Genomic DNA, 16113 nt, shown 5'->3' on the forward strand with positions numbered 1-16113 from the left:
AAGTTGTGACATGATCTAACCATTTTGGAGAACAATTTTGAACTATGCCCAAAGGGCTATAAAAATGTGCATACACATTTGATCCAGCAATAGCACTTCTAGGTCAATATCCCAAAGAGATCATACAGATGGGAAAGGGACCCACATGCACAAAAATATTTATAGCAGCTCTTTTTTGTGGTGGCAAAGAATTGGAAACTGAGAGCATGCCCATCAATTGGGGAATGGCTGAACAGGCTGTGGTATATGAATGTAATGAAATACTACTGTGCTATAAGAAATGATGAACAGGTTGACTTCAGAAAAACCTGGAAAGACTTGTATGGTCTGATGCTGAGTGAAGTAAGCAGAACAAAGATAACTTTATACACAATAACAGCCACATTGTGTGATAACTAATATTGATAAACTGAACCCTTCTCAGCATTACAAGGATGTAAGACATCTCTAGAGGCCTCATGATGGAAAATGCTATTCACATCCAAAGAAAGAACTATGGAAGTTGAATGACTTTATTTTTTTTCTCTTCTGTTCAATATTGTTTCCTCTTTCTGATGGTTCCTCCTGTTGGTTTTAATTTTTACTTACAACTTCACTATTATGAAAATATGTTTAATAGGAATGTAAATGTATAGCCTATATCAGATTGTGTGCCATCTTGGGGAGGGTGGTGGGGAGTAAGGGGAAGAAAAATTTTAAACTCAAAAGCATAAGGAAGTGATTGATAAATCAAAATAAAGTGATAAAAAGTTTTAAAAAATATTACTGTGTTATAAGATATGACAACCTGGCTGATTTCAGAAAAAAACCCAGAAAACTTACATGAACTGATGTAGTAAAGTGAACACAACCAAGAGAGTATTGCAGACAGTAACTGCAATATAGTTCAGTGAAGAACAATGAATGACTCAGTAATACAATGATCCAAGACAATTCCAAAACACTAATGATAAAGCATTCTATGCCTCCACAGAAAGAACTGATATCGACTGAATACAAACTGAAGCATGCTATTTCCCTTTCCCTTTCTTTCTTTCTTTCTTTCTTTCTTTCTTTCTTTCTTTCTTTCTTTCTTTCTTTCTTTCTTTTTTCACTTTATTGGAGTTTTCTTGTTCAAAATGACTAATTTGGAAATGTTTTACGTAATTGCACTTGTATAACCTATATCTGATTGCTTGTATTCTCAGGGAGAAGGGAAGGCAAGAAGAAGGGAAAGGGAAGAAGAGGGGCAGGGCTAGAATTTGTAACTCAAAAGTTTAAATAAAATGTAAAAAAAAATAAGAGGTTGGGGTAAATTGATAAAGAAGATACTTTTTTAGAGAGGAGAGTAAAATAAGGAATAAGATGGTAAGGAGGGAAGATAAGGTAACAAGAATAGGGTGAAAAGAGAGGCTGGGAAAGAAAATAGCGGGTAAAATAAGTTGGAAGGAAATTCAAGAATAGCAATTACAACTTTGAATGTGAATGGGAAATGATTGGGGAATGGCTGAACAAGTTGTGGTATATGATTGTGATGGAATACCACTGTTCTGTAAGAAATTGTTAGCTCAGTGATTTTAGAAAAACATGGGAAGTCTTGCACAAAATAATACAGAGTGAAATGAGCAGAACCAAGGTACATTGTTTATAGTAACAGCAATATCATTTTTAAAATGACTTTGAGAGAATGTTATTTTTGTCTATTATGAATATCCAAATAAACTATAAAGGCCATAGAAAGAAAGCCACTGTATTCATCCAGAGAAAGAACTGATGAATACATATAGAATAATTATATATATTACATACACACATATATGTGTGTGTACATATATGTACATATGTATGTATGTGCATATATATCTATATGCATATATGTGTGTACATGTGGATATACCTATTTGTATGTATGTGTGTACATCTATTTCTGCCCAATGGCAATCATCTTTACGGTAAGGGGAGGGAAGAACAAAAAATCTATATAATGATTTTGTTGTATATTTGTAAGGAAAAGCAAGTTTTGCATAGTAGATTTGCAGTTTCATGTACAATCATATTTTTGATTGTACTATGTTATGGAAATGCTTATTTTATTCCACAAATTAACATAGTTTTTAAATTAAAAAATGAGCTGGAGAAGGAAATAACAAACCACTCCAGTATCTTTGCCAAGAAACCCCAAATAGGTCATGAAGAGTCAGACACAACTGAAACAATTGAGCAACAATAAGAATAACAAGAACAATAACAGACCCCTTAAAAATGCATACTACAAGAGTTGAGGGTAATAGTTGCCAAAGAATGTGTGCCCTCTGTATAGATTGAAAGGCCCTGGCATTAGTCTCAAGGTCATGATTGTTCTTTACTCACCTACCTTGAAGGAACTATGGTTTTAAAGCTTTGTATTAGAAAAAGAGTGATTTTATTGTTGTTGGGTTTTTTTTGGGGGGGTGTCTGTGTGTGTGTGTTTTCAAGGAAGCATGCCTTTAAAAAAATATGAGCTGGTTCTTAAGCACATCTTGCTCATTTTCCATCAGTTAACCCATGACTATGGTCATAATACACAGGAAAATCCTTTGAATTTGATCCTAGGGCATCTAATTCAGTTGAAAAGTATTCTGATATATTAAAAGGCTAGAGAGTTAGGAGGCATGATCATGATGATCTTGATGGCTCTTCTCACAAGCTATAATGACAATGACTTTCATGATAAATAAAGTTTTTTATGTTATTGTTTTCTCTTTTGAGAGATATTTACTTTGTATAACTAATGATAGCTATTTTAAAGTGAGCACACATTTACTTCAGTAATTCTAAGTAACACCCAACAAACTGATGGGCGAAATGACTGCAATGGGTAAAACTTTTGTTTATATGGATCAGGTGTGGAAATATAGGAATACTTTCAGGAGCTAGACATAAGTGGAGTCTGCCTCTAGTCTTTCTGACTGATTTTATTTATTCATGAGTTTGCTCTTGGGCATCTCAGGGTTACAGAACTCCAGAAAAATGCTGTAATTATCAAGGTAATGGTGTAACATTTACTTTTACATGATCATCTATTTTCAAAGTGCTTGATAGTCATTTATATTGCTTAATGCAGCACAATCCATCTGTCCTAATTACTCTGTAGAGTTTAGAGTAATAATGAACTCATGACTTTTTAAAAAGAAACCTTCTGAGAGAATTCATTAAGCATTATTTTTCTGGCTGCCATAGTACAAAAATTTTTTGTGAGTATACAAGTAATTAAATTATATTTTTTCATGTTTTTTAGCATTGGGAATATTGTGGCAATGAACCATCAGCTGCAGCTTTAATGTTTGCATTCTATTCTGTTGATTCTATTGATATCTTGGCATATAAATCATTCTGGTCTTTTACTGCTTTTTCTCTTCAGTAATAGTTATGCAGGGGAGGAAGGGTGAAGGAAATGTTTAAGTGATATCAACTATAAAAAGTAGTTCCTTATTTAGGCAAGGTTGGTAGTTCCGGTTCAGGAATGAAATGAAACAGTGACAGGTTTTTCAATGGTTAAAAAAGAAGGTTAATTTAGTCTTGGAAACTCAGGAATACTATGTAAAAGATATGACACTTGTCTCTGGGAGATATTCCACCCTTCTTTCCCAAACCTCCTATCACTTCTCACCATTGAGAAGGTCTAGACCTCAGGGCTGGATATGGTGGTTCTTAAGGTCTTGTGGATATCCACAGACTCTAAAAGTCCCTGAGTATATGGAGGTTGACCTTCTCAGATCTACTTCTCTGGCTCTAACCTGTTTGATGACATCTAGTCTAGTGTTTGTAACTGTCTATTTGACATCTTGTACTACATCTGCTAGTGACATCTTAAGCACAACACTCCCACAATTGAATTCATTATTTCCTATAAACTTTCCCTTTCATACTTCCTTATTCCTGTCTAGGGTGCTTCTATCCCTCCAGTCACCCAAGTTCAAAACCTGATGGCATCATTGACTTTTAACTCACACACCTTTAGTTGTCAAATCCTGTCATATCTACATTTGTAACAGCTCTTATATATGACTTATTCTCTCCTTTGACACTGCCCCCACCTTGGTGCAGGTTCTCCTCACTTCATACCTAGATGATTGTAATAACCTGTTGGTTGTTCTTCTTGCCTCAATTCTGTCACCAATATAGTCCACCTCCAATTCAGCTAGCAAATTGATCTTCCTAAATTGTATGTCTGACAATATCACCTTCATATTCATATTACTTAATGAATGCTATATGATTGGTTGATTTCAAGTGTGGAACATGAAGCCTTCTGGGAATAACTTGACATGTAGCTTTTTGGAGATAAGAATTTCAAAGACCTCAGCTGAAGGTTAAATAAGATTCTTCATGCTAACATTCTCCAGACTATGTTAATCCAGAAGAAAAAGAAGGTTCTCAAATAATAGAAGAATGGAATAGAATAGAACAGAATAGAATTATGAAAAATAAAGAGAAATGATTCTAATGAGGAAAAAGGAGGAAAGGTGATCTAAAGAGAACAACAGTATGCAGATGTATGAGAAATTTAACAACCAACCTAGACTGTAAATAAAGAAGGTAGAAGCAAGGGCACCCAGAAGAGAATAAATATAAAAGTGTGACACTGTCCTCCAAAAGTAGTGTTAGTTGTGTTAAAGCCCTGAATGCAGTGAAGAAGGTGAGGATAGCAAAGGAAGGAAATAACAAAATGATGGGTGTGTGTGTTTTAGTTGTTTTTAAAGCTATTTCTGAGAAAATGGGAAGACTAAAGAAGGGAAAAGACTGGAGCTCGGGGTGAAGATAAGTGACTTTTTAATCACCAAGTCAAACAGACATAAAATGACTGAGCCAGGATTCAAATCCAGATCCTTTGACTTCATATTCATTGCCACACCCAAATTAAGAAAGGAGATAGTAAGAAAGCCCCTAACTGTATTAATGAAAGAGCAAGATGATATTCCATGTTGGTAGATTCAGAAATGATTGAATGTTTAAGGATTATTAAGATTATTTAAATAACAGTTTTGGAAGGAAGTCTTCAGTGGAATGCCATAGGGATAGGTGTTTGGCATGTAACTTTTTTCCCCTCTGTGAATCAGGACAAAGGTTTACAGCACATATTTATTAAATTTCCACATGACACAAATCTAGCAATGTTAACTGACACCTTTGATGATGGAAGGAAGATTCAAATATACCTTGATGGCCATAAATGCGAGTCTGGATCAAATAAGATGACACATAATAAGGATGAAAGTAAAATCTCATGCTTGTCTCTAAATTAAGACAATTGGTCACTCTGGAGAAAGCCACTTAAATAGAGTGCTGAGGGTGGCATCTTGATAGAATTAAAGAGGTAAAAGAGAGGATAAAGGAGAGTCATAAGGTGTCAAAAACATTTTCAAGAAGTTTGTCAGTAAAATAAAGGAGACATAAGATATCCTAGTTGATGTTTAATAGAAATGTTGAGGCATGTATCTGGGGAGAGTGATCAAGTTTGTTTGGAAAAATGGAATAAATCAATGCAAATGTAATGGATAGAAGGCAAATAACTATTGAAGGCTGACTATGGAAGAGACACATGGGAATGGAAATGAGGGTGCTGGAAGATGAAACATCCATGTTGATGTTTTCTTTTACCAGAGATAAAAAAAGGAAAAAAAATAGGTGATGATGTTGAGGATATTTTAGGAGTTGGATTCATAGAGCTGAGGACATATAAACTTATGACCTTGAACATTTAATTCATTCATTTAACAAACACTTCCTAATTTTGCTTCTATATTTGATTCACTATGCTAGCCTCTGATGGGGAGGAAAAATGAGATGTTAGCCCTGTCTTTGAGGTGACAAAACTCTTTTACAAATAAACAGACTATAAAATGCCACATGATAAAAGTGTGAGAATTGGACTTTTAATTGATGCAAGGGACACCCTTAGGGTATAAAATCTATACTTTCAATAGCCTGCAGATATGGAAATTTTGGTGGCATGGATGTGAATGAAAGGCTTCATTTTCAATGGATGTATAGTCTATAGCACCAGAGCAGTTGATCATAGCAAATATGATTTTACCCCACTTGGATAATATATGGCTTGATTCCATTAACCCAATTAATCCAGTAGTATGAACCAGGATTTTAAATATCTGATAACATCACTAATTAGGAACAGAATGTTATGACAGCTTTCATCCTTGGTATTAAAGATTAGCTAGCTGCAATCATTAACCTTTATTTTTTTTTTCTGGCTAAAAACCTGTTGTTGATGCTGCTCAAGAATATTAAAAATAAGCATGGTCAAAGATACCATGATTTGAGATGGAGAGGGGGTGTTATGGTAACAGCTGATAAGCTTCACTTAAGATTTTTGGTTATTCTACCATCATGGCAATTTATTTGTTTGGTAATAAAATCCAAGTTAATAAAATTAACTTCGTAAAATACCTCAGAGGGAATGATGAGACATTTTGCATCAAAACTTCACAGGTTTAGTATTTTTTAATGTTTTCAGTTTATATAGGAAGACTGATCTGGTTCTAAAAGTTAATGATAGATATTGAATTTCTTTAAAATTCTGATTGATGATGTGGTTATAGTATAGTTGATGGTTCCATAGAAAATGGGGAAGAGGAAAAATAGACATTATTATTAACTCTATTTTTCAGACGGATTTTGGTTTCTTGATCCTTCTGCCTATAACTCACTCCATTCTTTAGCATCATTATTTTACTTAAGTCCTATTTCCTATATGAGGCTTCCTCTAATCTCCAAAGCTGAGTTGTTACTACTTCTCCTCTCCAACCACTCCAGATTACTTTGATATATATTTTCTATAGGTTTAACTCTGTGCATCCAATTTCCCTTATAGGATAAAGGTTCTTTGAGGGCAAAAACTGTTTGATTTTTGTCTTTTTATCCCCAGCACTTAGTAAAGTGTTAGAACACAATAGCATGTGTGCACTTAATTCTTATGGAATGAATGAATAAAAACTCAAATCACTGATGTGTTGAAATTTTTGATGGAGTTAAAACATAAAATAAAAAGTCAGGTTTTTTTTTAATTAAAGGAACTGTTATTTGTTAATTTCAGCAGTAATTTAGGCATTCTGAAAACTTTTTTTTAATTTCACTGGACCAAGTGTCATCTTGGAGTTACTACTTAGCTCTCTTGATATTCAGTGGCTTGGTAAAATTAATTATCCTGTACTTCATGGCGATACATTACTGCAAGTAATGAAGCAGGTTTTTACTAAGTTGATTCTACATTCCCTATGATGGTGGCAACCTCCACTTTAGTGACACTTCATTAACTATGGCATTACTTTAATAAATGTTCTAGTAAAAGTATTTTAAGCCAATCTATTTCTTACAGAATTGCTTAGAGTAGATGTTCTGACAGAAATAATTATATATAATATTTACTGTTATTTTATCACTGAAGCTAGTGAATTGTTAACCTGTAATGTGACAAAAAAAGTAAAAAGGTCTCTTCCAAGATAATTTATTTGGTTTGTGATTAATTTTTGTATAAAGTCAGTGAGGCTCCATCATTTTGGAAATTCCTTGTAATATTTAGAATTTTTCTTCTGAATATAAATTATTTTGGTGAATGGGCAATCCAAAATTCAATTATATAATAGTCAACACTTATGATATTTTTATTCCCAAACTAATAATAGTATATTCCATCATGAGTTGATAACAGTATATGAAATTGATAATAGTAGAGTGTATTGTTTATGGTACCAAAGATTTCTTCTTAAATAAGCCTTCTCCTCCACCACCACCACCCTTTAAGGGTAGGTTTTTTTTTTAATGTTCTACAACTTTCACTAGAGAAAGAAAAAAAATCTACCACTAAGCTAAATGTTTTTTTTTTAATTTAGTGAATTTCTTTTATTAAGAAGATATCATTCCTACAGAAACGATGACCACTACAACCATTTTCTTTTTCAGTGTAAATTATGGTTAACGTTGCAAAGACCATGTATCAAAGTCTTCACTTACAGGCTTTTAATGTGGAATGATTGTGAGTTTTGTCTGTGTGAAGAGACTGAAATATTGTTGATGAATGAAATTGAATAAGGTATATATATTTCTGTCTTCTTGTTGGCATAGGTCACAGTAACCCAGATATGTTGAATTTTCAAAGTAGCTAGATGTGGGAACCAATGAAGTTAGTTTTATGTGTACTAAAACTCCCTTTTCCATTTCTGCTACCATTCCCAATTTATTTGGATTTATGTGTGTGTACACACACACACACAATTTGGATACACACATGCATGTATCTTTACTTTTAATACATTATAAATACTAGGGGCAAAAAAATAAAGCACAATGACCAAGACAATTTCTTTGTTCTCAACTTGACTCTGACTACATGCATATTCTTCCAAGGCAGAATTGAGATGTAGCCTAATTATACTTACAAATTATTAAGAAGAGATAAGGAAATACTGTTTAATAACCCATTGAATTATGGAAGAAAAAGTTAAGAAAGATGTTACTGTTTTCTTATTTTCAACAATTTTGTCCTCCCCTATCAGAATCGTTATTAATGTCTCCCCAGTGAAGACATTCACTATTGGAAATATGCTGCATTTATTTGTACTCATTATGTGAGATAATTAGTTGAATGGATGGCAGGAGTTGTAATGATTATGTAAGTTGCAGATAAAATTAACTTGCTGGACAACTCAAGTACTATACTAGTATCCATGCATGGAAAAAGACCTACAGAAAATCAATTGAATTTTAAATAAATCTAATATTAAAGATCAGTGGGGGGACATGGACAAAAAATGCACATGATGAGAAGGCAGCTAAGCATTGCCCCATGGGAGAGAACTCCCAGTAAATTGTTAAGAGATTTAATTTTTAGAGTTTTTTAGAGGGGGGAAAGACAGAGACAGAAAATTTTATTGTATTCTAAATATTTTAATCACATGGAAAGCAAAGATAAGTAATAAGAACAATGAAAAGTATAAATTACTGATAAATATAGATGGAGCCAACACAAAATTAATGGGGGTAAAAGACACTTTTAATATGACACGTTTTTTCAAAATTATTTCTCAAATTTGAACCATTTACTGTCCTTGTGACTTTTGGCACATGCTTTATTATTATTATTATTACTCCTCAGGGTTAATTGTCTTTCAAAGTTGTTTATCTTTACATTATTTTTGTTGGTAGTAGTTACTATATAAATTGTGCTCCTTTCAGTCAATTTTCTAAGGCTATAAATAACAGACAAGTTGCAAATCTGCATCAGTGCACGGAATTTCCAATCTTGGAGCTTTTCACATTAATGAAATCACATGACAGAATTCTCCTTCAAAAGAATATTATTTTATTTGCAAAAGTGTAATGAAACTGATATGGAATTTGAAAAGATCTCAGTTATACTTTCTGCTATTCTGTAGCTGTTATAAGGACCTTATCGGCAAAGACAATGCCTTAATATTTTTCTTTTGGCATCTCTCACACATACCCGATTGATACCTTAGGACATTCTTTATTAAGTGGCAACAAGGAAATGGAGCTGAGAGGAAATAGCCTCTGTTGTGGATATTTCTAAAATACTTTTCAAAGTTTTACTCAAGGGCAACTATACTATGATCTTTCCTACCTATTTTTATACAAGTAGCTGTCTCTGGATTAGGTTCCTTGATGTATTCAGCCCTTGGGAAAAGGCCAGTCTCTATGGATCTATATGCTTGTGTGGTCAATGCACTCGTGAAGCATATGTGAAAACTTTCATGTTCATTGTATTTTTTCCTTAAAGATGGCAATTTGATGCCATTGTCAGTGAGCCTCACAGATTAGTAAGCAGAACTCATGAGGCACTCTGACCCACTGGCTTGAAAGTGAAGCAAATACAATATCCGGTCTGATAAAATGGTATTCACAGACTATTTCCAGCACAGAACATCATAATTTGGACTATTTCCACATCCCCTTTGGCTGGAAATCAGGGGATGGAAAAATTAATTTGTTTGTTGTCTTCATTACTTGTTTTTTGTAGCATGTTAATTAATTGTTCTTCAGTAGAGAAAGTAATATTTGTAATAGTTCAGAATGATTTAGCTAAGTCATTGGGGTTAGAGATGTTCCAATTCAGAATTATCTCTTATATATAACATACTACCTCAATGTCACTTATATAAGGAATGCTAATGTAGACAGGAAATGAATAGGAGGGCCTGGTGAGAAAAACAAGGTAAGAAAAAAAAGGAATTTTTTCCTTGGCACTACCATTTCTAGTTACTCTTATTTGAATGCACAATGGACCTGGAGAATAATTTGTAGTAATTGGGTATTGCTGTTTTTCACAATTTGTGCATGGTTATTATGTTTCTGGTGGCTGCCAGTGTCCAGACTTTCATCAGCTTTATACAGTTATCACCATCCTGGAGCTGGTCTGAGGACATTGCTCCAGAATCTGGCTTGCTCTCAGAAATGACATTTAGTTAGTATTCTGGCCAGGGACCTTTAACAATGCTTACTTTATACCCTTTGAAGCAACAGAGACTGTAAAGGGCTTATTGGATAGATATAGATCCTGATGCTTAGGAAAAAGTCAAGTAGCCATTAGTGCTAGAATGACATATGAGACTATATTCACTTAGATATCACTAAATCTTAAGGAAGTGTATTTTAAGCAATCTAGAATTGATTATTTCTGCTTTTAGAAATTCCTTTAAAGTGAACCATGTCAATGTGAATTTTTAATTTGTTTATAGGCAAGAAATAATCCTATTGAGAAATCATAGCTCATGCATTAATTAAGATGGTATGGTTCAGTGGAAAGAGTATTACTTCTAAAATTAGAGGATCTGGGTTCAGACTCTGTCTTTGACACGTATACCTCTGTGACCTTGAAACATGTGCATAAATTACTCAACTATTTCATCTGTAAAATCAGAGGTTTGAATTAAATATCCTCTGAGATTCCTTTTAATTTTAGATTTAAGATCTTTTGATTTTACTGCGTGCCTAGATTTTATACATGCATGGATATGGACACATATGAAATATATATATACCTACATATATATATATGTATAATGTATATATATATACATGCATCATATATGTATTCATGCATTCTCATTTTTCATAATGTTACACAGGAAATTTCCATGTATTTTTATAAAATCTTCCAAGATAGAGAAGAAGAATTTAAGGTAATGTATGAATTTAACAAATAATATTTTGGAGTAAATTTTATTCATCTAAACTTTTATTATATAATCATTTAAGGATCCTATTGAGAAGAGAAAAAAAATCACATCTCGCATTCTTGGTCCAAGTTTTCAGATGAATATGTACTTTCTTGTAAAGAATACATTGCTCATAATCAAGCATGTGGCTGAAAAAAAATACTGATGTCTAAAATTTTGCCTTCCTAATATTCTGTATTGGATGCTTCAGATCTGAAATCATGGTCAACATTGTGTGTGTGTGTGTTTTTCAAATCTATTACACTGTTTCTTTTTTCAAATTATATTTAGCAAATTGTGTTTTGGTGTAAAAAGCAACAGGAGAATGAGACAAGTAATAGACAATTTACCCTCTTCCACTGCCATAACTTCCTACTGCTTGGTTTACAATAGAGAATTTGGTATCGGCTCCTTCTTGCTTCGAACAAATCCACAGTGGTCTTGAATCTGAATAAACACGACTAATACTAATACTAGCACTAAGTATGATTACTACACTAGGATTAAGTATGACTTACAAGAACAGGAATCCTGTCACATTTTCCAGAATACCAAACAAGCAACATTTTTTTTTCTAAAGCTACCATTTAATTTCATATGAACTCAAGTGGTCAGGCAATTTTTTGTTACATTTTGCCAGCATAGTAATCCATCCATATGTGCAATGCCATGATTTGTGGCAAAAAAAATACTGCAAGTGTTTTATATATCTAAGCTAAAATACGCAGAAAATTATATGCTTTATTATTAAAGATCAATAATCTTAATAAAAAAGCACAAAACATCCACAACATGTTGCAGCACCACTGCAACCTGATGCTTTTATAATCCTATAAGCAATTAATAATACTTAAATGTTTCAATGGATCTGTGATCTCATCTTTGTGGATATGGCCCCCAGTGGCATATATTATAGTCCCTTCATTCCTGACCGTCTTGTGTTGCTTACATCCTTCTTTAAATCCTCAGATCTATCCAATACCCTGAGGGTCTTCTTCTTGATCTCTTCATATTGTTGGGTTAGCTAGTGGAATACATGGCCTGCCAATCTGTTATCCTCTGCTCTTGTTATGTGATCATCCAACCTTGTTTTCTGGTCAAAATCAAGTCAACTTCATAAGATGTATTAAGCACTTCATTATTTGCCAGATCAAAGGGCTCTTTGATGGCATGTTTTATGCCACTTCTTATACTCACCTCTTCTTTTGTAATATATTATAGGCTGTGTCCACCATTAGTATTGTAGAAATGACCAGAGATGGTTACATTGAATGCAAGGGTGAAAATTCTACCTAATATCCAAATGTTTTAACTATGTGGCATCAACAATTCAAATCTTTGTAAACAAATTCACTAATTATTTCAATGTTCACATGATTGGTTGATATTATGGAAATAACAGGTATTGAGGCAATATGATATAATAGATAGATGGTTAGCCATGAACTCAGAAAGACACAAATTCAAGATCTGGCTCTGAATAATAATAATAATAATAATAATAATAATAATAATAATAATAATAATAATAATAATAAATAGCTAGAAATAGTTAACATGTTAAAATAACCATTATATATGTTATCTTATATAATCTTCACAATAACTTTGTGAAGTTAGTGCTATTATTATCTCCATTTTGCATATGAGGAAATTGGGATTAAGAGAGTTTGAATAACTTTTCCAAGATCACACAACTAGTACTTTTCTGAGGTAAGTTTTGTCTTCAGGTGTTTCTGCTTCTCATATGAAGCATTTTTATCCACTCTGCTGCTTGTTTGTCTCACATACTTCTTGAAAAACCATGAGGAAATCACTGAACTTCTCAGTGCTCCCTGGCTACTTTCTAAATATGTAAGTTACAGGAGAATTACCTATATGCATTGGTGAAGAAATTTATATCCTTGAGAATTCCTTAACAATGAAATCATAAGTTCAAACAAATAAATAAAAACAAAAAGGCAAGCTATACACGTCATTTTGGCTTATGGTACATGCAATTGTTCATAATTAATCAAATAAACAACTGAAATGATATTTAAGTTTAGGGCCTGAAGTTACATTCAAAAATTGTCTTTTGTTATCTCTTATAAATGTAAGATACTGAAAAATGGGAAAAAAGTGAATATTGTATACACATTAACAAATAAACCTTATAATTTGTGTTGCAATTACAAAGACAATTCTGTATAAGTGCTACCATGTGGTGAAAACTCTGTTCTGTTTTATGAGCCCAATCTCAATGAAGTAGATATTTAGAAGCATTTTTCTTTTTTTCAGGTTTTGACTGCTTAGTGCTAAGTAGGTGAAGGCAATGATTTATAATGATCAATTTATAAATATTTGAAAAACAAAAATTTGGCTATGAGTCAACACAAGCCATTAATTATCTTTTGGCATAGTATCTTCCATTTACTTCCTCTATGACCTTGGCAAAGTCATTTCAAGTACCTTGGCCTTGTTTTACTACTTCATAAAATTGGGGATTGGATTTGATTATTGCCAATGTCTGTTTTAGCATTGTGTATATGCTTATTATACTGTAAACTTCTACTTAATTATGTTAATTTCTCTATGAATTTCATTTCATTACTTTTTGTAATTATGTATTACATAGAGTTGGTATAAGGAATATGAGTTATAAGGGTATGAGGAATAAACTGAGTGATACTGAATTATAATTATTTATAACATTCCAAAATGGAAAATCATGCAATCATTTCTATGCTTAAGCATGAGTACTAAATTGGAAAGACGCCAATATATTAATCATCATATATATATTTTTTTCTATTTTGCAGCACCTTCTCCAGTTACTAATGTGAAAAAAGGAAAGATTGCAAAAAATAGCATCTCTTTGTCTTGGCAAGAGCCAGATCGTCCCAACGGAATTATCCTGGAGTATGAAATCAAATATTTTGAAAAGGTGTGGTTAATTGAATATAAAGTATCTTAAGTGTTTATTGTAGCAATTTATCTCCTTTGTCTAAAACTGTTTTGAAATTTTGCATGTAAATTGATGTACATTATTCTTCAGTACATGGTTAGAAAGACTTTTAATATATTATATTCTATAAGACATATATCACATATTATATATTAAATATATATTCTATAATACAGAAATTTAGACTTCATCTGGTTTACCTGCCAAACCAATTCCAGAATTTACTTTATAATATCCTTGATAAATAGTATTCAACTTCTGATTAAATACTTCCAGTGATAAGATACTCACTATCATATCCCATACATTGGTTGACAGCTTTGTTAGAAAGTGTTCCTTGTATTAAGTTGAAATATGCCTTCCTTTAAGTTCCTTTCATTGAGCATTCTTATGGCTCTTGGAACTGCCTGTTCCCTCTCCTACATAACATCCTTCCAAATGTTTGAAACAATAATCTACCTCCACCCCTCAACCTCTGAGTCTTACAGTGGAATGTTGGACTCCAAAGAAGTCAGTTTATTAATGGTGCCATATGTACAGGGAAGTCACTGTTTATAGTTGACAATGAGGTAGCAGAATAACACACAAAAAAATCTGAGCAGCAGGATGCATGATCCCTGCTGTGCCATTTCTGCCAAACATATACTTTAAAAGTATTTCCAGTTTTTTAGTCACTTTTAATAAGTTGAGGTCCTAGGAAAACTCCAAGAGAATTTAAAGTACAGAGCTTTCCTTGTAATAATGGTGAACTGCAAAAGAGAAAAAAAAAGCATATTAGGGAAAATAACTGTACACAGCTGAATAAGATGATTTAAAGAATTTATAATAATTTTCCAAAGAAGTTATCCGTATATAAAATCAGGTGATTAAAAAAGTAAATGGACAAAGATCGAATAAAATGTATGAAATAGCAAGACTATGCAAAGTAATGGTGTTTGTTTGTCAAGTAAGGCTTTTTTAGAATTGGCATGACATATTTAATGATGTTCTGGTATTTCTTAAAAACAATTGAAAGTATTCTTACCACGCAGTTTTGGAGATGGTCAAGAGAAAAGTTTAGTTAACAGAAGGGACTGGAGTATAATAGGAACAAGACTTTGGATAGGCAGTAGTGTGGAGAGCAGTTTATGTTAAAAAGACATGTAGTTGTGGGTTTCACAAACTGGAGAAAACAACCTCCTTCAATGCTTGAGGATTTTTCCACTGTATTTTCTTAGCACTTTTGATCTGCCATCATTCCAAAAATATGTCAATTTGTCAGTAATATTATTGAAATTGTGAAATAGAAAGTTACAAATAAAATTTATTTAAAGTGAAAGGTTGATGGTGAAAAGAAGGTGTATGAGTTCAATTAATATCAATTTGTGTAATTTAAAAATTTGAGGTGCTGTGATTTAAGATAAATCCCAACTCTACTATTAAGTACCTGAGTGATGTAAGACAGATAATTTAATCTTTATGAGCCTCAGTTTTCCCATGTGGAAAAATAAGCGATTTGACTAGATTACCTGTGAGGCCCCTTCCAGTCTTGGTTCACATGATCCTATCAATTATAATCACCACCTAAAGGAAAAATATATCCTGCCTAATATTCATCTTAAATAGCATCATATTCTTGATATTGAATTGCTATCCTGTTGCATATATGTAAACATTTTTCAAAATTCAGAAAAACACTAATTATATATTAAATTGTTGACCTGACTAAAAATGCTAATTTCTTGATCTAACCCCATAATTTACAATGCATATATTACCTGGAATTTATGTGTTCCTGATTAATCCCTTCAACCTAAAAAATATAGATAAAAAACAAATTATTTTTTCATCAATATATTAAATAGAATTAAAATGCTGATATTCAGTAAGCAAAAATTATCTGATGAGCAAGTTCCCTGAAGGTCTGTGCAGCATTGTGGTACATTGCACAATGTTAGTTAGTTTGGTTTTTTTTAT

At 32.6% G+C, this 16113-nt stretch overlaps 1 protein-coding gene across 9 annotated transcripts in view; it reads left to right on the plus strand.

The window, feature by feature from the left end:
- EPHA5 (EPH receptor A5) overlaps nucleotides 1-16113 on the plus strand; it is a 493180-nt gene that overhangs the window by 361071 nt on the left and 115996 nt on the right. For all 9 annotated transcript variants that reach the window (XM_020999825.2, XM_078148799.1, XM_020999824.2 and 6 more), the window contains one exon: nucleotides 14012-14136. In XM_020999825.2, the coding sequence (XP_020855484.1) occupies nucleotides 14012-14136 (125 nt within the window). The remainder of the gene's footprint in view (nucleotides 1-14011; nucleotides 14137-16113) is intronic.

This window comes from Phascolarctos cinereus, unplaced genomic scaffold (assembly GCF_003287225.1).
Source record: "Phascolarctos cinereus isolate Bilbo 61053 unplaced genomic scaffold, phaCin_HiC Scaffold_9;HRSCAF=440, whole genome shotgun sequence".
In the NCBI taxonomy this organism is placed as follows: domain Eukaryota; kingdom Metazoa; phylum Chordata; class Mammalia; order Diprotodontia; family Phascolarctidae; genus Phascolarctos; species Phascolarctos cinereus.